The sequence below is a fragment of the Schistocerca cancellata genome, chromosome 9, assembly GCF_023864275.1.
Source record: "Schistocerca cancellata isolate TAMUIC-IGC-003103 chromosome 9, iqSchCanc2.1, whole genome shotgun sequence".
NCBI lineage: Eukaryota > Metazoa > Arthropoda > Insecta > Orthoptera > Acrididae > Schistocerca > Schistocerca cancellata.
The window spans coordinates 299,422,488-299,442,370 of record NC_064634.1 but is presented as its reverse complement, the minus strand read 5'-3'; the positions used below and the strand labels follow the sequence as shown (position 1 = coordinate 299,442,370).

At 39.4% G+C, this 19,883-nt stretch overlaps 1 protein-coding gene across 2 annotated transcripts in view; it reads left to right on the top strand.

Annotated features, from left to right (window-relative positions):
* Window positions 1–281: 281 nt before the first annotated feature.
* The window catches only part of LOC126100286 (oxysterol-binding protein 1), a 328,991-nt gene continuing 309,389 nt past the window's right edge, over window positions 282–19,883 (top strand). Inside the window, exons 1-2 of one of the 2 annotated variants that reach the window (XM_049910886.1) lie at window positions 282–499; window positions 890–952. In XM_049910886.1, coding sequence (XP_049766843.1) covers window positions 372–499; window positions 890–952 — 191 coding nt within the window. In that variant the 5' untranslated portion in view covers window positions 282–371. The remainder of the gene's footprint in view (window positions 500–889; window positions 953–19,883) is intronic. The other variant, XM_049910887.1, reaches the window with a different exon arrangement.

Sequence of the window (19,883 nt, the reverse complement as noted above, 5' to 3'; positions counted from 1 at the left end):
CACACCACGAAGGAAATTATAGGGTTCTTTCACATCAGCTGCGGCCAGTAATAATACTAAATGTAATCGTTTCACGGAGGCGAAACTTGTGAGTGAAAATTACAGAAAAAACAATGGACACAAGTACAAAAACACTTGAATTTGCTTTCATAGACAACTATAAAATATAGTATATCTATATTTGCGCAATGAATGATGCAACGTCCAATGCATTGCATCTTAATTTGGTGTCCTGTATTCGCAACACCCCGTCGCTTTGCTGGCGTAGTAATACTTCAGACGTCGCATTGAGGTGCTGCCATCTTGAAAATGGTGGTCTGCGTTACGTGGAGTGATATGTGCCAGCAATAGTTTAACAATAATTTACCGAAATGGCTGATGTAAAATCGTCCCACAGTGAGCCTGAAATGAAAGGATGGCTTTTCAAATGGACCAACTATTTAAAAGGATACCAGCGAAGATGGTTTGTGCTGTCTAATGGACTTTTGTCGTATTACAGGTAAGACTGTACAGACACTTTCACCTAAATGATATGGATTATGTCATTCGCACGTACTAGAATGCTTTGCTGTCATTCGAATGATTTGCGCAGAAAACAATGTCATGACATTATGTAGCTAAGAGCAATAACAATCTGGCCATGGATGTCAACCAGAACTTAACTTTCTTTCTAAAAGTCTCAGCGAAGTAGTTTGACATTTAATCGGCCTTCAGCTGTTCAGTAGATAATACCTTGCACGACTTTGTCGCTCATTAAAGTAGAAAGAAAGAAAAAAAGATTACATAGGAGTATTATTAGCCATTCACTCATCCCTTAGAGTAATAACATTTTTAGGTTCGGTTAGATAATTTTGGTGTCATGCTTCGTACAAATCAGGGTTTATTCTAGGGCCGAAAATTCGGGGGGGTCCAAACTGTCTATCCGCCGCCGCCGGCGGGCTGCTCGGACGGAGTAAGTACTTGTAATCGCTCGCATGAACTCAGTTTGTGCTCACAACTTTAATTTGAAAACTAACTCTGCTCGAAAACAATTTTGGCTTCCCCATTCCATGTTAGCAGTGCTGTTTAGAAGAAAGCTTTCTTTGGCTTGCATGTCCCCGGCTCCAGTCCGCCCCCCCCCCCCCCGGTTAGTCCTAGAACGCTTCTGAAAACTACTTGTTCCTATTAAATGTAGACCAGTCCAATCATTGTAACAACCTCATTGTAAACGATTTTTGCCATAAATAGAATAAGCCCTGAAGCTGATGGCACTTGTAGTGTTTGGATGCCTGGTGTGGATATAGTTGCTCAGTTGAAAATGCAGACCATAGTGTAGTGGATCAATCAGAATCTGCCCAAGGTTAGCTGCTTTATGTCATGGAAGGCTTTATTGTTTATAAACCTGTTAGCGGATGTTATCAACCAGTGCAAATAAATAAATGCGGACTCGCAGCTCGCTGATGTACTTGCGATTTTTTTTTTTTTGCTTTTATTTGTTTAGGTATCAGCATTGCAGCTGTTACACGCACAGCTGTCATAAGTTAAAATGTTTTCTAGGAACTGGATGTATTTATCTTGTATAAGTTACAGTAGTGTAAGGGAATAACTGTTATTATATATTGTCACTATAAGAGCATAATATTCTGTAATGAAATGCTGTGAAATGGCTTTGCATTCTCGTTACAGTAGGTCCTAGTTACCAGTAGTCACATGATCACTGGGGAGCCAAACATCAAGCGTTATTAGTTGTGTGGAATATAGCAAACAGTAGACCATAATTTTTAGCCTCATTGTGCGATGCATTACTCCCAGGAGTAAGGCTTCTCTCTCATATTCCCAACCAGTGTTATCAAAGTGAATGCGTAATACTTCCTGCAGCCATTGGAGCCAGTGCAATGTACAGTGTGGAGCACTACGGTAGAATACATAAAGTCTGATTTGAAGATTACTTCAATTGAGGATCGTATTCACTAGATTAAGAAATTCATTTAAATTGTAAATAGCTAACAACTGCACGGGATTACTCAGTCTCATTAGTCTCCATAAAGATTATGATAATCAGGAGTGAGATAATATTCATAAGTCAGGTGAAATAAGTCATAATTCACAGCTAGTCAGTGTTATGAAGTAAGACTTTCCAGTTACCAAATTCATTAGTGGGAATTAAATTTTTGCAAGTTTCATTTGTAGCTTTTTTTTATTAAAAGAATTCCCAGTGACATTAGGGATGTTAGGAAGGGTCAGTTTCAATAGTTAAATGATAGTCACCTCTGTTAGTTATTAAGCATTGCCTAATACGAAGTTCTGCAAGATCCTTCTCTATTTGCTTGATCCACAGGGAGCCAGTGATTTTACACTTGTTGGCTGTTTTGAAGATCTTATAGGGCAACCTGTGGGAGCCCATTATGTACATGTGTGCGAGGTGGTGACGTTTTCTTGGTGTCGGTAGACTTTGATTAGGTGTTACCATTGTCTCATATCTGGTAGGATCCTCGGACCCACTATCTTTCGCAGCAGTTTTCTTTCTAGTAATTAGAGGATTCCTTTTGGGATCTCCTTGATTAGGGAAAGGCACACTGCTGCACAGAGAACTGACAGTTTGACTGTTGTGTTATAGTGTCTTAGTTTGATATTCATTGATAGATTTTTCAATGTGTAAATTTTTCTGCAAGCATGGTATGCACTATCTAATTTGATTTTCATTTGATTGACAGCAACTATTTCACCGAGATCCATTCGCTAAATTTCTTTGCAGTTTTAGCTCCTTTGATATCCTTGGGAGCAGTGACTTTGGCTTTTCATCCAGCTGTCTTGTTACATGTTGTTTGAAGTTTTTGCAAAAGATTTTGTATGTTACTGCAAGGAGAAATATTCCTCTGTACTTACCACAATCTGTTACGCTTCTATTTTTGTGTATTGGGTGGATAGCAGCTGAGGCCCAGTTTTCAAGGAGTTTCTTGCTGGCCCATATGTTCAGGGCTGCTGTTTATATATGTTTTGTGTGTTTTCTGTAGCTAATTTCAGTTTTTCTACCAATATCCCATCTGCCCTAGAAGCTTTGTTGTTTTTGAGGAGATTAACAACCTCTTGGACTGATGATGCGTGGGAGGAGGGATGTGTTTGCTGTTGGGATTTGTAGGTTTTGCAACTGGGAGTTGGTGAGTAGGTTTCTTGGCATCTAGAATTTTATAGGAGTAGTCTAGTATTAAAAACGTTGTTTACTTTAAATGGCCGTGAAAAATAAGTTGTTCAAAGACAGAAAAAAGGATGAGTCTCTGTCTTTTCATACATTTAGTTTCTGTTTTCTAGAACAAACATTTATCGGTAGATGTCAGAATAAACAACCTTCAAGCATATTAACCTTGCCAAGACATAATGTTTCTAATAAAGGACCTCAGAAGGAAAAATATGTTGTATATTTTTTTCTGTGACACTAGAAAACAATGGATGTTGCTCATATGTTCAGGAACTGTGATTAGATGGTACTGATATCACTATAAAAAAAGGGGGGGGCTATATTCCATCATCTTTCTGGTGTGCACCTGGGATGGTCTCATTTCTTCTTCCACTATTTGGGCTGATAATGGGCGCATAACTTTACAACCATTTTCAAGGTGAGTCGCTGTCGTAATTTGAACCACTTGAAACAATACTGTGGAGTAAATGCTTGTTTAAAGGATAAAAACTTTTTGATATCAAATTATTTTAAAATTGGTTTAAGATTGAGAACACTGCAAGTGTGCACACTTTTACTTTAGTGCACGACCGTTAGTAAAATAATTTTATGTAACCGATGGGAGAATGGTTTTAGGTAACCAGGGTAAAAGTTACACATTGGACCCTCCCCCCCGCTGTGGCCGAGCGGTTCTAGGCGCTTCAGTCCGGAACTGCGCTGCTGCTAAGGTCGCAGATTCGAATCCTGCCTCGGGCATGGATGTGTGTGATGTCCTTAGGTTGGTTAGGTTTAAGTGGGCCTAGTTCTAAGTGCAGGAGACTGATGACCTCAGATGTTAAGTCCCATACTGCTTAGCGCCATTTAAACCATTTTGAACCCCACCACCAGGGTGATTGATTTTGGTGTGTGTTTTCATCCAACTGCTGTAAATCTTCCATTGGCCGCTACAGTGCTACCGGTGGGATACAAACCACAACCATTACAATAAGGTAAAACGTCAACGGAGCTATGACAGATGCACCTGCCGTGAATGCTCACTAAAACGTGGTGAGAGGCAAGGGGCTCACCAAAGTCAAGCACCCCTATGGTGAAAGGTAAGGGGCTCAACAATACACTGGGAACAGACATCGATGTTGCTGTTCCTGGGTCACACTGAACATAGCTTCTAACCAGACATTGAAATGGTGAACCATATTTTACTGTACCATCAGGTTTGTAACACTAAAGTAAACTTCAGACATCCATTAGAAGACAGAGGGGTGTGCAATAAGTAATGCAGTGCATTTTTTTTTTCTCAGCCAATTTTGGTTGAAAAATGCAGAGTTTGTTATGGGACGTCATGGAATATTCCCACTTCAGCCCGTACAGTTTTATAAAGTTCCGATAGGTGGCGCTGCTACACTTAGCCTTCAAAAGTTTGCCTGTAATGGAGATGTGTTCTGTGGAGAGAGCTGCCATTGAAATTCTTTTGGCAGAAAACCAGAGCATTGAAGATATTCATAGCCACTTGCAGAATGTCTATGGAAGTCTGACAGTGAACAAAAGCATGGTGCGCCATTGGGTGAGGCATCTGTCATCGCAGTAAGGTTGCACAAATCTCTCCGAACTCCAACATACCGTTGTCCACATGCAGCTGTGACTCCTGCAGTGGTTGAACGTGCGGACACACTCATTCGAGGTGACTGATAGATCACAATCAAACATCTTGCTCAACTGGACATCACTGTTGGTAATGCTCACAGGGCTTTATTGGATTGTTCTTCCTCATCCACCCTACAGCCTGTATCTTACACCTTCCAACTTCCATCTGTTTGGCCCAGTGAAGGATTCATTCAGTGGGAGGCAGTATGTGGATGATGGGGAGGTTGCTGATGCAGCAACATGTTGGTTTCAATGTCAACCACTAGAGTAGTACCATGTGGGCATACAGGCATTCAATTAAGGTGGTGTAAATCTGTCACATTAAACGGTGATTATGTTGAAAAAATAAGGTTTTGTAGTCGAAAGAATGCGGCATAATACTGAAATTTCTTACTCTGTGAGAATTGAAGGACCATCTGTTTAATTGCTAAAAACATTCAACAGCCAAGATCGCATAAAATATTCCTTTGTTATTTAAGACAACCAGTTTCAACAGACTACGCTGTCATCTACAAGTAAGAAAATCTTTTGTTGTAAAACATTTTCATTTGATGCAGGCCTCTTGTGTAAGAGGTCAAGTACATAAAAATATTGCATTATAAAAGGTTTCTCACCGCTAAAATATTTAAAAACATAAAGCACCTTGTGCAACAGGCTATGTCTATATACATATTGCTCATACTTGCTTGTTGCGTTATACAAACTGGTATACAATAGCACAACTGTTTACATATGCTGGTGTATTGGAATCCTGAATAAACCAACCTGCATTTGGGGGAGGGGGGGGGGGGAGGGAGGAAAATACTGTCGCATTACTTACTGAGTGCCCCTCATACATTGTAAATGAATGTAGAATCAAATGCATTGGTGCTTAATTGCAAAAACTGGCACTTTTGATGTTTCTCGATAGAATACGAATATGCATTAAAAATGGATAAGGGGAAAGGGGGGGGGGGGTTTCCAGTTTGAAAATACAAAATTGACCCAGCCCTCGCTGGGTTAGATGATGGCCAGTTGTAGCACAGACACATGTCCCCTTTCCTAATATCAACTGTTTACCTAGAAACTTTACCTAGAAACTTTTTGTGGATGATGCGTTGTTTTTGAGATATTTTGTTGTCTCAGGTTAGCACAAACATCCTGTTTATTTACATATCATATATATTGAAAATATATATCCTATGTGTGTCCAAATGTTCATTAGAGTATTGTGTAAAAATTTGAAGTAAATCGGCTGAGAACTTTTCAATATTTTTGGTAATAATATTTCCCCTTTATATGTTATGTATTTATTATGTGTATTTAAAAAAAACAGGTATATAAAAAAACATATTCACATTCAGTATTGTATCAAAATTTTGAAGTAATCGGTGAAGCACTTCGGAGATTTAAGTTTTCAGGAAAAGAACATGAGGGTTTTGCTAACAACATATCCCATGTATGGAATTCCAGTAAACTTTTATTTATATAGATTATTAGTTTTGACTGAATTAGAATATTTCAGGTGTAAAATATGGGGTAATGGTTGCTACCATCAGCATCAACTGGTGTACATGGTAAAAGCTGTTGTTTGTATTACTTAGGTATTATTTTGTGGTGACATAGAAATTCTTTAAGCTCTAGATTAGTTTGGAAGTTGACAGTTGGTTGTGAGTTGACAATGCTATGAATGTGATGTTATAAAGATAACCACAGTACTTACTGTGACATATATTTTGTGCATATTGCATTTACATACGTTGCTTTCATGTCATGGGTCAAAGCAGTGGTGGTGTCACTAAGTTCAGTATTTCCTGTGGCTATTAAAATTTTTGGGGTAGTTTTACAGTAGGGAAGAAAGTTCGCTCCCACAACCTATACTGTGAATTATGATAGATTGCTATGCACTGCATAGAGAAGGGATTGAGCAACAGACACACACATTTCAAGTACATTCAAAAGTAGTCTAATCTATTGAAAACAATCTTCCTTCAGGTATAGAAAAATCGATCCCTCCACCTACCTACCTCTCTCTCTCTCTCTCTCTCTCTCTCTCTCTCTCTCTCTCTCTCGTGTGTGTGTGTGTGTGTGTGTGTGTGTGTGTGTGTGTGTGTGTGTGTGTGTGTGTGTGTCCCTTTTGTCCCATAAGTCTGAGGAAGGATTACTTGGTGGACTTAATGTGCATGTCTGTCACTCAACACCATCTCTATGTGGCGAACAGCAATGTATCCTAATTCATGTTCCGAGTATCCCATACCAAATTTTCCATTGTTTGATAACTTACATTAAACACTGTTAGTGAAGTTTTAACTCTGCATGAATTATCATTTTAGTACTTTCATTTTAGAAATTAATTTTAGATGTGGTCAGTTTTACATACATTCATTGTGGCTGGAGATTTAGCAGCAAAATGTCTGAGTTTGAAGCATTCTTAAAGAAGCAATGAAGGTCATATACACTAGGTAGAGAAAACTGGCTGAAACCCTAAATAGACAGCAGTGAGACTTTCGGGGTGGATCCAGGAGTATAGTGAAAGGATAGGCTAGCAATAGCTGTAGTGTGTAGTATGTATTAATTGAAGTAGTCAAGGGATACAAATCCACCAAGACAGAAACAGAAACTGCTCATGAGATTGATTGTGCAAGACTCAGTATGAAGGGAGGGAACAAAGTGATAACTTGATCATTCTCTCAAACACCAGACTTTGCCACAGATTTAAGTGAAAACTTTTGAGAAAACCTCTGTTCCAAATTACATATTCTCCAATTGTATCATCATTGTATCATTGGAGAATAATTGTAGAAGGATAAAAAATGATTGAGTGAATTTCTTTTAATGGGATGAATGGCAGCTTGCTGTAAATGTAGAGAAATATATGTAAATTCAGATGTGTAAGAAAAAAAATAATTGTAATGTTTGAATACAGTTCTAGTGGTGTGCTGCTTGATAAAACCATGTCAATTAAGTAACTTGGCATAACATTGCAAAGCGATACAAAATGGAATGAGCATGCAGGGGTGGTAGCAGAGAAGGCAAATGGTTGACTTTAATTTATTGGGAGAGTTTTAGGAAAGCTCATCAACAAAGGATACCATGTGAATAAAACTTGTGCAAGCCATGCACAATTGTTTGGGGTCTCCACCAGGTTAGATTAAAAGAAGACATCAAAGCAATTCAGAAGCTTGCCCATAGATGTTTCATCGGTAGATTCAGTCAATGTGCAGGTCTAGATTCAGTCAATGTGCGGGTCTCATGGAGATGCTACAAGTACTCAATACTGAAATGGCAATCCTTGGAGGGAAGACAATGTTTTTTCCACACAACACTGTTGAGAAAGTTTAGAGAACACACACTTGCAGCTAGCTGCTTAATGATTCTACTGCCATCAAAGTACATTTTGCATAAAAATGAGAGAAATCACGGCTCATATGGAGGCATATTGACTATAGTTTTTCCCTTGCTCCATTTGCAAGTGGAATAGGAAAGAAAATAGTGGTAGTTTTTGTATGTCCGTCCTTTTGGCTGGAGTTCTTGGGGACCAAGGCTGTTCACTGTTGTAAGAAAAGGAAACTCTTACAGCTGTCCTTACTATCTTACTTATTGTGTAGTTACCAGTTTCGGCACTGTGATGCGCCATCTTCAGGTCTGTATGCATAAACAGTAGCATTATCAACATATCAACCATGTTACACAAAGACAGATTAAAAGCAGAATGAGAATAAAGATAATACTCTATAAGTGAATTTACAGTGATCATTTGATAGAATGAACAGATACATCTATTGTCACATACCTAAGGTATACCGTAGCAAATTTTCACTCTATACATTGTATAATTATGTTATTCATTATACTTTGACACGACACATGGATCATGTTTCTTTGCTTCGCTTGTTTCTGAGGTTGTCATCTCCTTCATATGTTTGTCATCTTCTACAGTTGTTTTGTCTTCCAGTATGTTATTTCAAGGTTGTATTGATAATTTATGCCTGACAGGCCAATAAAAATCATGGAATAGTTATTTAATGAAGTTATTAAACTGCCAGTTACTTGTGGGTGAATACAGACTAAGCAAAATTGGAGAAGAATTGAAGAAAATAAAATGGACTGTAGGTGGTCTGAGTGAAGTACATTATAAAGTGGAACAGTGTGTAACTCTGAAGTCAGAAAATGTTCTGTATCACTTCGGAAAAGAACATGGTAGAACAAAGGGTGTGGGTTTCGTAATAAATAAAGATGAAAAAGACAAAGTATCAATAATAGAAGGAATATCAAGCAGAGTAGCAAGGCTTGTTATTAAAAATCAAAAAGATACAAACTACAAATAGTCCAAGTATACACCCCTACAGCAAACTATTCAGATGAAGAAGTAGAAGCATTTCACGAAGAAATAAAAAATGCACATAACAAAGGACGAGACTGCCACTTTAAACTGGTAATTGGGGACTTAAATGCCAAAGTCGGTATAAAAAAAACAGGGCGATGTCTCAGTAGACTGCCATGGAATCGATGAGAGGAACGAAAGGGGTGAAAGGCTAGTTCAATTTGTGGAAGAAAGTAAATTATTCATCATGAACATTTTTTTTTAAAGAAAAACACTAAATGCCAGCTATGAAAAACTGAGTGTAACATGTGAACTCATAAAATTAGGGAAAGACAACCACTTATGTATAGAAGATTGATGCGTGGCACACACAAACACATGATGGAAAACAGTGAACACTAGCTTTTGAGTGGTATTTTTTCCATACCTATGTAGCAACAAAAGGCAATTAAAACAAGTCTTGTAACTGAAAGAGGAAGTTCAAGCTGTGGTCTGGAGTATGTATAAGAATTGTGGCTCAAGTTAGAAGAATAATTGACTAAGCTCTAGGTAGACACGCACTTAATGCAACAATTCTTGATGGAAAAGACCATTTGTGGGATACATTCTTGGTAAAGAAATTTCTAAAGAAACAGTGACTATGTTACAGTAGGCATAACACAAAGATAAGAGCTGTAAATAGAGAGATACTAAGGGAAACAAGTTGAGCTGTCAGAAAAGCTGAAGCTTTCAGATACTACCGTAGCAGGATCTTATCAACAGATTTCTCAGAACTCAGAGAATTGCTGGTCATATGTGTTGGCTGTTAGTGGCAAAACGTTACTGCACACATATTTATAGAGGGGACAACAACTGAACTTGGCAGTAGCAAAGCAAAAGCTGAAATTTTAACTTTATTTTCAAATTTTCCTTTACAAAAGAAAATCAAAGAGTACTGACCTAGTTAATTCTCTCACCACTGCAAGTATGAGGGATATAGATATAAGTGGGAATTATATTGAGAAAGAGCTGAAATTGATCAGTTTTAACAAAGCATCAGGCCTCAGTGGAATCCCTGTCAGATTCTGTATAAAGTTTGCGGCGAAGTTAGCTCCTGTTTTTATAGCACGGATCCCTTGAAGCAACAAACTGTACCCAGTAGGTGGAAAAAAATAAATAAATAAAATCAGGTCACACCCATCTACAATAAGGGTAGCGGAGCTGAATCAAACTGTCGTCCGAAATCCTTGACATCGATCTGTTGTAGAATATCAGAATATACTGTGGATTCAAATGTGGTGAAGTGTACCAAACAGAGTAACTCCCTCCATGTCAACCAGTATGGACTGAAAAACATTGATCGTGTGAAATCCAAGTTGCAATTTTCTCACATGACATCTTTAGTTATGATAGAACAAGGCAGCCAGATACATGCAGTATATCTTGAGTTCCAAAGAACATTTTGCTCCATACTCCAAAACTTGAGAAATTCTTTATCAGAGGTGGACAACTCCACTTTTCACTTTTTTACCAGAGAGACCAAAAACTAATTTGGTTGTCAAAGTACTGTAGATTACAGAATATTTTTCATGTCATTCTTATGATGCATTAAAAGTAAATTTCAGTTCATTTATTTATGCAGAGTGAATAATAAAGCTGAAATTTGTAGATAAATTTGGGAGTTGCCCAGTGTTGATGCACATGTGACAATTTGCCAGAGTTTAAAACTGGACAGACTTTTTAACAGGTATGTACATTTTTGAAAGCAGTGGGCTTGACATTGTATTAAGAAAATCATTTTTATAGCCTTTTTCTATGGCAATAAAACAGAATCAGTATAAATAAGTAGCCTACAGTACGAAATTCTTAGCTATGCAAGGCACAAATAGTGAGATATTTTATTTTTCATCTTCTTTTATTATGTCAGACTTACTCAAACGTTATAGAAGTTAAAAATCAATTGTTGCAAAGCTGATGAGCTACCTAATCTTGTCAGTCATAATTTATTCATGATCAGAATGTTGTAAATGTTCACATACACAACTTTCAAGGACAGCACTTTCAACTTCCTTCTAAAATTGACCCTTGTTTTCTGTTTTATTGTATGACAAAATCTTTTAACTTCTGTTACATTCTGAGATGCTGCAACAACTACTTTAAACAGAACTGTGAAGTTTTTACAACATTTTAGACCCCTTGAGGAGTACAGTGATGTGATACTTAATACAGTCTGTAGTAAAACTTAGCACACGAAGACACAGAGATTCTGCCGAATAAGAAGGTAAAGACTGCTGTCATTTTTTCATCTGGTTTGCAACACGAACATCACAATTGGGGGGAGGGGTGGCTTATTTATGGAATCTGAATTGTAGCAGTCTTTGCCTTCATGGTTAGTATATTTCCTGTCTAAATTTCCAGAAAATTTTACTCTAAGCCATAACAAACCTCACACTTCCTTCATGAGCTCTTGAATGCTATTGAAAAAGTATGTGCTTATTAGATCTCAGGCTTTCCCGGCGAATGTGCTGTATCCAAGGTTCTCGGGTGTCCAGCCGGATCCGTTCGTCGTAGTTCCACAATATTTCGGCGGATAACCATTCCGCCATCATCAGGTAGTGCTGATGGAATGATCTGTCTGCGCTGTGTCCGTGGTATTTATGTCCGCGGGGTCCCGAGTCGTACCCCGGCGCGGGCGGCCGGCGGGGTGCCGCGTGGTGGGAGGGGTGGGGGAAGCTGCAGCCACGCCCGGTGGTAGGCGCAGTCCATCTCCGTCCGCCGTGGCGGAAGGATCTCGCGTCCGCTCGTGCCGTTGCTCTTTGATGGTGTTTAATAATGGTTTCCAGGCCTTGCTAAGTTGAAACCCGATGTCCCTGTTGATGTTATCTGTTACTTGAATTTCTGTGGCCTCCTTGTAGATACTGTCCCAGTAGGCACTTGTGGCAGTCAGGATTTTTGTCTCTTCAAATTTCGCTGTGTGTCCGGTTTCAATGCAGTGTTCTGCTAGGGCCGAATGGCTGGGTTGGCGTAAGCGGGTGTGACGTTCGTGTTCATTGCATCGGTCCTCGAACGTGCGAACTGTTTGGCCGATGTAGGATTTGCAAAACCGGACGCACAGTGAAATTCGAAGAGATAAAAGTCCTGACTGCCACAAGTGCCTACTGGGACAGTATCTACTAGAAGGCCATAGAAATTCGAGTAACAGATAACCTCATCAACAGGGACTCTGGGTTTCAACTTAGCAAGGCCTGGAAACCGTTATTAAACACCATCAAAGAGCAACGGCACGAGCGGACGCGAGATCCTTCCGCCACGGTGGACGGAGATGGACTGCGCCTACCACCGGTCGTGGCTGCAGCTTCCCCCACCCCTCCCACCACTCGGTGCCCCGCCGGCCCCCCGCGCCGTGGTACGACTCGGGACCCCGTGGACATAAATACCACGGGCACAGCGCAGACAGATCATTCCATCAGCACCACCTGATGATGGCGGAACGGTTATCCCCCGAAATATCGTGGAACTTCGACGAACGGATCCGGCTGGACACCCGAGAACCTTGGGTACGTATATGTGCTTACTGTTGAAGACACTCACTATGTGGTCAAAAGTATCCGAACACCCCCAAAAACATACGTTTTTCATATTAGGTGCATTGTGCTGCCACCTACTGCGAGGTACTCCATATCAGTAACCTCAGTAGTTATCAGACACCATGAGAGAGCAGCATGGGGTGCTCTGCGGAACTCACGAACTTTGAACGTGGTCAGGTGATTATGTGTCACTTGTTTCATACGTCTGTACGTGAGATTTTCAAACTCCTAAAAATCCCTAGGTCCACTGTTTCTGATGTGATAGTGAAGTGGAAATGTGAAGGAACACGTATAGAACAAAAGTGCACTGGCTGACCGTGTCTGTTGACTGACAGGGACCGCTGACAGTTGAAGAGGGTTGTAATGTGTAATAGGCAGGCATCTATCCAGACCATCACACAAGAATTCCAAACTGCATCAGGATTCACTGCGAGTACTTTGACAGTTAGGCAGAAGGTGGGGAAACTTCGATTTCATGGTTGAGCAGCTGCTCATAAGCCACGTACCATGCCGGTAAATACCAAACGATGCCTTGCTTGGTGTAAGGAGCATAAACATTGAACAATTGACAGTGGCAAAACATTGTGTGAAGTGACATATCGTGGTTCACAATGTGGCGATCCGATGGCAGGGTGTGGGTATGGAGAATGCTTGGTGAACGTCATCTGCCAGCGTGTGTAGTAGAAACAGTAAAACTTGGAGGCGGTGGTGTTATGGTGTGGTCATATTTTTCATGGAGGGGGCTTGCACCCCTCATTGTTTCACATGGCACTATCGCAGCACAGCCCTACATTGGTGTTTTAAGCACCTCCTTGCTTCCTACTGTTATAGAGCAACTCGCGGATATTGATTGCATCTTACAACACTATTGAGCACCTGTTCGTAATGCACGGTCTGCGGCGGAGTGGTTACACAACAACAACATCCTTGTAATGGACTGGCCTGCACAGAGTCCTGACCTAAATCCTGTAGAACACGTTAGGGATGTTTTGGAACGCCGACTTTGTGCCAGGCCTCATCGACTGACATCGATACCTCCCCTAAGTGCAGCACTCCATGAAGAATGGGCTGCAATTCCCCAAGAAACCTTTCAGCACCTGATTGAACATATGCCTGCGAGAGTAGAAGCTGTCATCAAGGCTAAGGGTGGGCCAACACCATATTAAATTCCAGCATTACTGATGGAGGGTGCCACAAACTTGTAAGGATACTTTTGATCACATAGTGTATTATTGGTTAACAAAATAGTTAAAACTATATATCATACAGCACAGCAATCAGTCCTTTCTGTTATGTTATAAATCAAAAACATTTGTTAAGTATCTAGAAGAGTTCCAAAAATAGTTTGCATTTATGACATAATTGCCTTGTCGTGTAAAATGTAAGAGTTGCAAAGTACCCACAATGCCTTGTAAAAATTATTTATACATATAAAAAAATTCAGCCCCCCTCTAAAAACTACTGTACAAATTAGTCAACATATTGGTTTTCTTATGGGGCTATGTCTGTGAACATTGCCAAAGATTTGTAAATAGGAAAGAGAAATTTTAGACCGATAGATGCAAGATGTACTAATTTTATTTTTATCTGGTAATTATTAGTTTTATTATTTGTTGCAGTGTCTTCCACATTAAAGGTTTTAGTCATATCCACTATGTTGGTTTCTCATTATATTCTTCCTCACATTTTTGGTGTGGTTGTTAAATAGTGTGTCCATGTACACTGAAAAGTTCATCTTGAAGTTCCTGCTTACATGATAGTTCTTTTAACTTTTTTATGGTGGAGAAAATTTTGAGAAATCATCAAACAAAATTGTGTACAGGCTCTAAATTGATAGACGTGTCACTGCAGATTATGAAAGTAGTATAGTAATTTCTGTTTGGGCAGCAGATATTACTTTTTGTAATATAATATACAAGTTTATTTGCACAATATACTTCAGTTAGTCCCAAATTAACTGCTGTATATACAATGTAAGTAATTTGTGTTCAGTTCTGTAGGTATGTTTCAGTTTAGCACTACTGATACTCAAGTGCGCTTTGTTCCATTACCTTCTAATATAGGTAGACACTACTAAAACCTAAAGTCAAACTTATGTACCTAATGTGTTAAGAAAGTAAATTAACAGTACTAAAAACCCCCTGGCAGATTAATATTGTGTACTGGACTGATACTCGAACTCGTTACCTATGCCCTTTGTCGGCAAGTGCTCTGTTGACTGAGCTACCCAAGCACAGCCCATGCCCCGTTCTCGCAGCTTTACTTCCGGCGGTACCTCATCTCCTACCTTCCAAACTTCACAGAAGCTCTCCCACAAAACTAGTGAGACTAGCACTCCTGTAAGAATGTATACTGCAGAGACATGGCTTAACTACAGCCTAGGGAAAATTTCCAGAACAAAATTTTTTTGTTAGAGTGTACACCGAGATGAGACTTCCTGGCAGATTAAAACTGTTTTAATATGCCAGAAAGTTTCATATTGGTGCACACTCCTTCATTCTGGAAACATTCCATGGGGTGTGACTAAGCCATGTCTCCACAATATTTTTTCTTCCAGGAGTGTTAGTCTTGCATGTTTAACGAGAGAACTTCTGTGAAGTTCGGAAGGTAGGAGATGAGGTACTGGCAGAAGTAAAGCTGTGCTGATGTGGTGTGACTCCTGCTTGGGGAGCTCAGTCGATAGAGTATTTCTCTGTGAAAGGCATAGGTCCCGAGTTTGAGTCTCAGTCTAGCACACAGTTTTAATCTGCCAGGAAGTTTCCTATCAGGATACACTCCACAGCATACTGAAAATTTCATTCAGGTAGCAGTACTATAGGTCTTGCCTAGTCTTTAGAGACCTCCAGTAAAATATTTCATGAATACCTGTTCTTCTGGTATAAAATGGAGGCCTACTGGATTATAAACTGCTACTTACTACTCAAGATTTTATTTTATATAGAATGTTCTCTTCGTTCAGACCAGGTGTCTCATTATACCTTCCCAAATATGATTTCATAATGAAACATTTATAAAGGTGAATGTCATCTCATGCTACAACTGCCCTTGCTGTGTCACAAAAATAACATTTTGACTTCTTGCACCTTAAGGAGCCAGTTGAAAAGGGACTAGTTCAGAAACTCCCTTCTTTTACTGAAGCAGGGGAAATGAGTTTTGTTTTGTAGCTTAATACTAAGTAGGGCTTTAAGAAAATGAAGAAGATAGCATAACAGTTAATAAGGCTTGTTTGGTTATTGTAATACAATTTATTACTCCTCTACAATGTGCCATGTTGCTCTTAGAGTAGGCCTAGTAGTAGTAGTGAATGAGAGGTGATGGAATGGGTAGCTAAACCAGAAATCTAGCCATGAAATATTTTCTATATGATCTCTCTTAAATTAAAAACTAATTAATGCCCTCTGTTTAAGGAAGTTGATGCATCTCTGTATAGGAAGTATTTTACAGCTGGAATCTTTCTATTTGGCAGGACTACCCAACAGTTTCTGGTGCTTGTAGCAGTAAGTAGATTTTCATGATGTGCGAGTACATTTTCTTTCGTCGTGAGAGAATGCTTTAAAATTTGCCTTCCATTTCGTATGAGTGTGGTATCTATATTTTCTCTCATTCTTTTTTGGTGTTACTGTGTTGCAGATCAGAGAAATCCCATATTTCTTTATGCATCATTATCTGATAGTTTCTTTTTTACAAAATTATGTTGACATTTATTTCTTATTTTTAAGTTAGACTGAGCTTCCAGTTTCTTCTTTACAACTTATGAGCATGTTAGAGAATGGTACTTAGCAAATGAATGTCTGGATTTAAATGAACTAGTCTTGTAAAACTTTGCTACTGATCTTGCAGACTCCACTGTTGTGTGCCCAAAATTGTATAATCATTGTCATTAGGAAGTCAAAGAATTTCTCAGATTTGTCCAAGCTTAATCATGTGAACCCACTCAGTCAAATACAATTATTCTGTTATAACTACCCTTGTGGTCTTTCTTCATAGTGCATGACTAAGAGAGGTGTTACCAGTCCTTGCCACAGAACAAACTATACACTCTGGTCCTGTTCAGGCTGAATTTCAACAACTTTGTAATAATTAGGCTGCTTCCCATGTCTAACATCTACTCCAATATATACAGAACCTCACACGTCCTCATAACCTTATTACTAAGATACTGTAGTTCAGTTACTCAATAATGACTTTCTTGTTCTTGATCTGTGTTCTGTATTGAAAACATTTCTGGTCTGATTGACGCACACCTGTCCTTCATTTGCCCTAGATTAACTGTAATCATTCACCCAGGATTCTTAACCACTTCAACAACAGCCTGAGACCTTTGACTCTCCTCATCCTCCTCTTCTTCTGAAGTCACTCATCACTGATGTTGCTGTTTTTCTGTACCAGCAACCTCATAGTGTGTGACGGAGGCTACTTTGTGTACCATTGTTACCCCCTCTTTCTCCTGTTACAATTATGAGTGGTTCATGGGAAGAACGATTGCTGATAAGCCTCTGTTTGGACCCAGATCTGTCTAATTCTGTCTTCATGGTCTCTTCATGATGTATATGTAGGAGGAAGCAATATATTGGTTGATTCTTCAAGGAACATATGTGGGCAGAACTTGGACCACACTGTGATGCAGAATGTCTCTCTTGCGGAGTCTGCCACTGGAGTTAGCTGAGCATTTCCTTCCGTGATGATTTCATGCTTATTAAATGAACCTGTAACATACTTTCCTACTATTCTTTGAATCTTCTCTATTTCCTCTGTCAATCCTACTGCCTATGTATCCCAGAATGATGAGCAGTATTCAAGTATTCATAAAATTATTGTTTTGTAAGCTACTTCCTTTGTTGGCAGACTAAATGTTTTAAGGATTCTTCCAGTGAATCTGTCTGGCATCTGCCTTACCTGCAGTTATTTGTATGTGGTCCCTCAACTTCAGCTTGCTCCTTATGTGTGCTCTAAGGTAATTTACAGAAGTAACTGATTCTAGAGACTGTTCTGAAATTGTGTAATCATACAATATAGGTCCTGTGACACTGTTGGTCTGATATTCTGTGTGCTCATATTTTGGTCATTAGCTGCCAGTGCTGAACTGGACTGAATGTCTTCCAGAAGTAAAGGAACGTAGCATCTGTAAGGCCACGGGTATCTATTGCTTTTGGGCCTCATAGACGAACAGAGTGAACTAGGTTTCACAGGATTCTTGATTTCTACAGAGGAAATTTTCGGTCTCCTGAAATGTCATAATACATGGGCATAAAACGTGTTTCAAATTTGCTACAACAGACTGATGTCGGAGGCCTTTAGAAGTCTGTTTGACGACTCTACCCCCTCCCCCCCCCCTCCCCCCCTCCCCCCCCCCCCCTAAGCATTTGGAATGCTTTACTCCTCCAGAGACTTGACGATACACTGCTGCGAGCAATCTATCCTTTGCTGAGAATTTAGTATCTCTACGTATATCACACTGAAATATCAATTTATTTATTGCTTTCACCAATTTCATTATGACTGTGCATTATTTACACTTTATCAGTCAAACTTGAATTGGGATTAATTCTGATGTAACCAGAATGATACTGTCTTCACGGGTAAGTTAGAGAAGGGTTTGCAGTCATATAACTGTCAGTTTTTGACTTTGATATTAGTTACGGGTGAAATGTTTGCCACATGTCCTTATGATGGTGAACCTCAACTTATTAATTTTTTCAAGACGACTCACTCCATTTCAGAAGCTAAATTCGGGTGGTCTTTACCCTGAACACTTGTGTTCACAGTCACACCACCAGTGAACAACCATTTCTTCATTCTGACACTGGGTATACCACAAATGTTAAATATTCTTTCACATATACCGTGTGTTCCTCTGCAGAGTTGTCAAGTGCATTTTGTCTGTGGATATACCACAAATGTTAAATATTCTTACTCATATACTGGGTTTCCCTCTGACGAGTCATCAAGTGCATTTCGTCTAATGTTTGTGCAGATATTTGCAGTATTGTTCTTTCAGTGTTTAGCTGGAGTCAGCTAAAACAAATACAATAGACCTACTACTCATCATGTCTTTTCTGCGATGCCCAGTGTCGATGCAAAATGTGTGTTTTCTGTTACAAGCAAAATTATTTGTAAAGCAAAATTTTACTTGCCCATTTGATGGTTCCCGAGATAGTCTAATGCAATAACTGTTTTATCAATACCCACTGGAGTACTGGTTGTTCATCATGTTTCACTTCCACTGTTAATACATATAACTAGATTGAATATTGCACTAGACTAATTAGGGACTGCTCTATTGAATGAGCACTTAATACCCCACTTTAAAAGTAATCTTGTTTGTTACAGGGAACAAACAGATATTTTCCATCAAAACTGGGCATTGCATGATAGATGTGATGAGCAATGTTTGTTGCAGTTTACTCCAGCTACACATTGCAAATATGAAGTAGAAGATATCTACCGAAACACCAGAGAAAATGCACTTGCCGATTCTTTGAAGCGACACTGTGCATTAAATGTATATCTGTTCTGTAACAAAACTGCTGTTGCTCCAAATGATGCCTGATTACAACTTCACTGTTTTATTTCATTGCTGAAATCTCAGAATATCAGCTGATTGGCAGCATTGTCTTGTAGCAATATTTAGTGTTTCCTACTCATCATTTTCAGGTGAAGTGATAGTTTCCTGTTTTGTGTTATCTTTTATTGTCACTGGACTCTGACACTGCTGGTGAGGAGATAGCAGGTTGGCCAATTGTGTTCCATCCAAAGAAAGTATTGCAAAAAGTGATGGAGTAGGTCCTTGTGGGATGGGGGTCCAGATGTAGATTCCTGGTATTCCCTGCCCATTCTGTCAGCTGCTTTCTGACCAAGTTCTTGATGGCCTTTCACTATTGCCAAATCCCATGAAAATTGTTGTCTCTTTTGATGAGATTGTCATGTAATGTTATTACCACTGCTTCTCAAAATACAACTGGGCGAGATGGTGCAGTGCTTAGCACGTGGGGCTTGCATTCAGGACAACGGTTCAGATTCATTCCAGCTATCCAGATTTAGGTTTTCCCTAAATTGCTAATGCAAATGCTGGGATGGTTCCTTTGAAAGGGCACGGCCAACTTCCTTCCCATCTTTGAAACAGAGATTGTTCTCCATCCCTAATAATCTCAATGTTGACAGGATGTTAAACTCATATCTTCCTTTCTCTTCTTAGAGAGCAGTGTTGCAGAACGCTTTG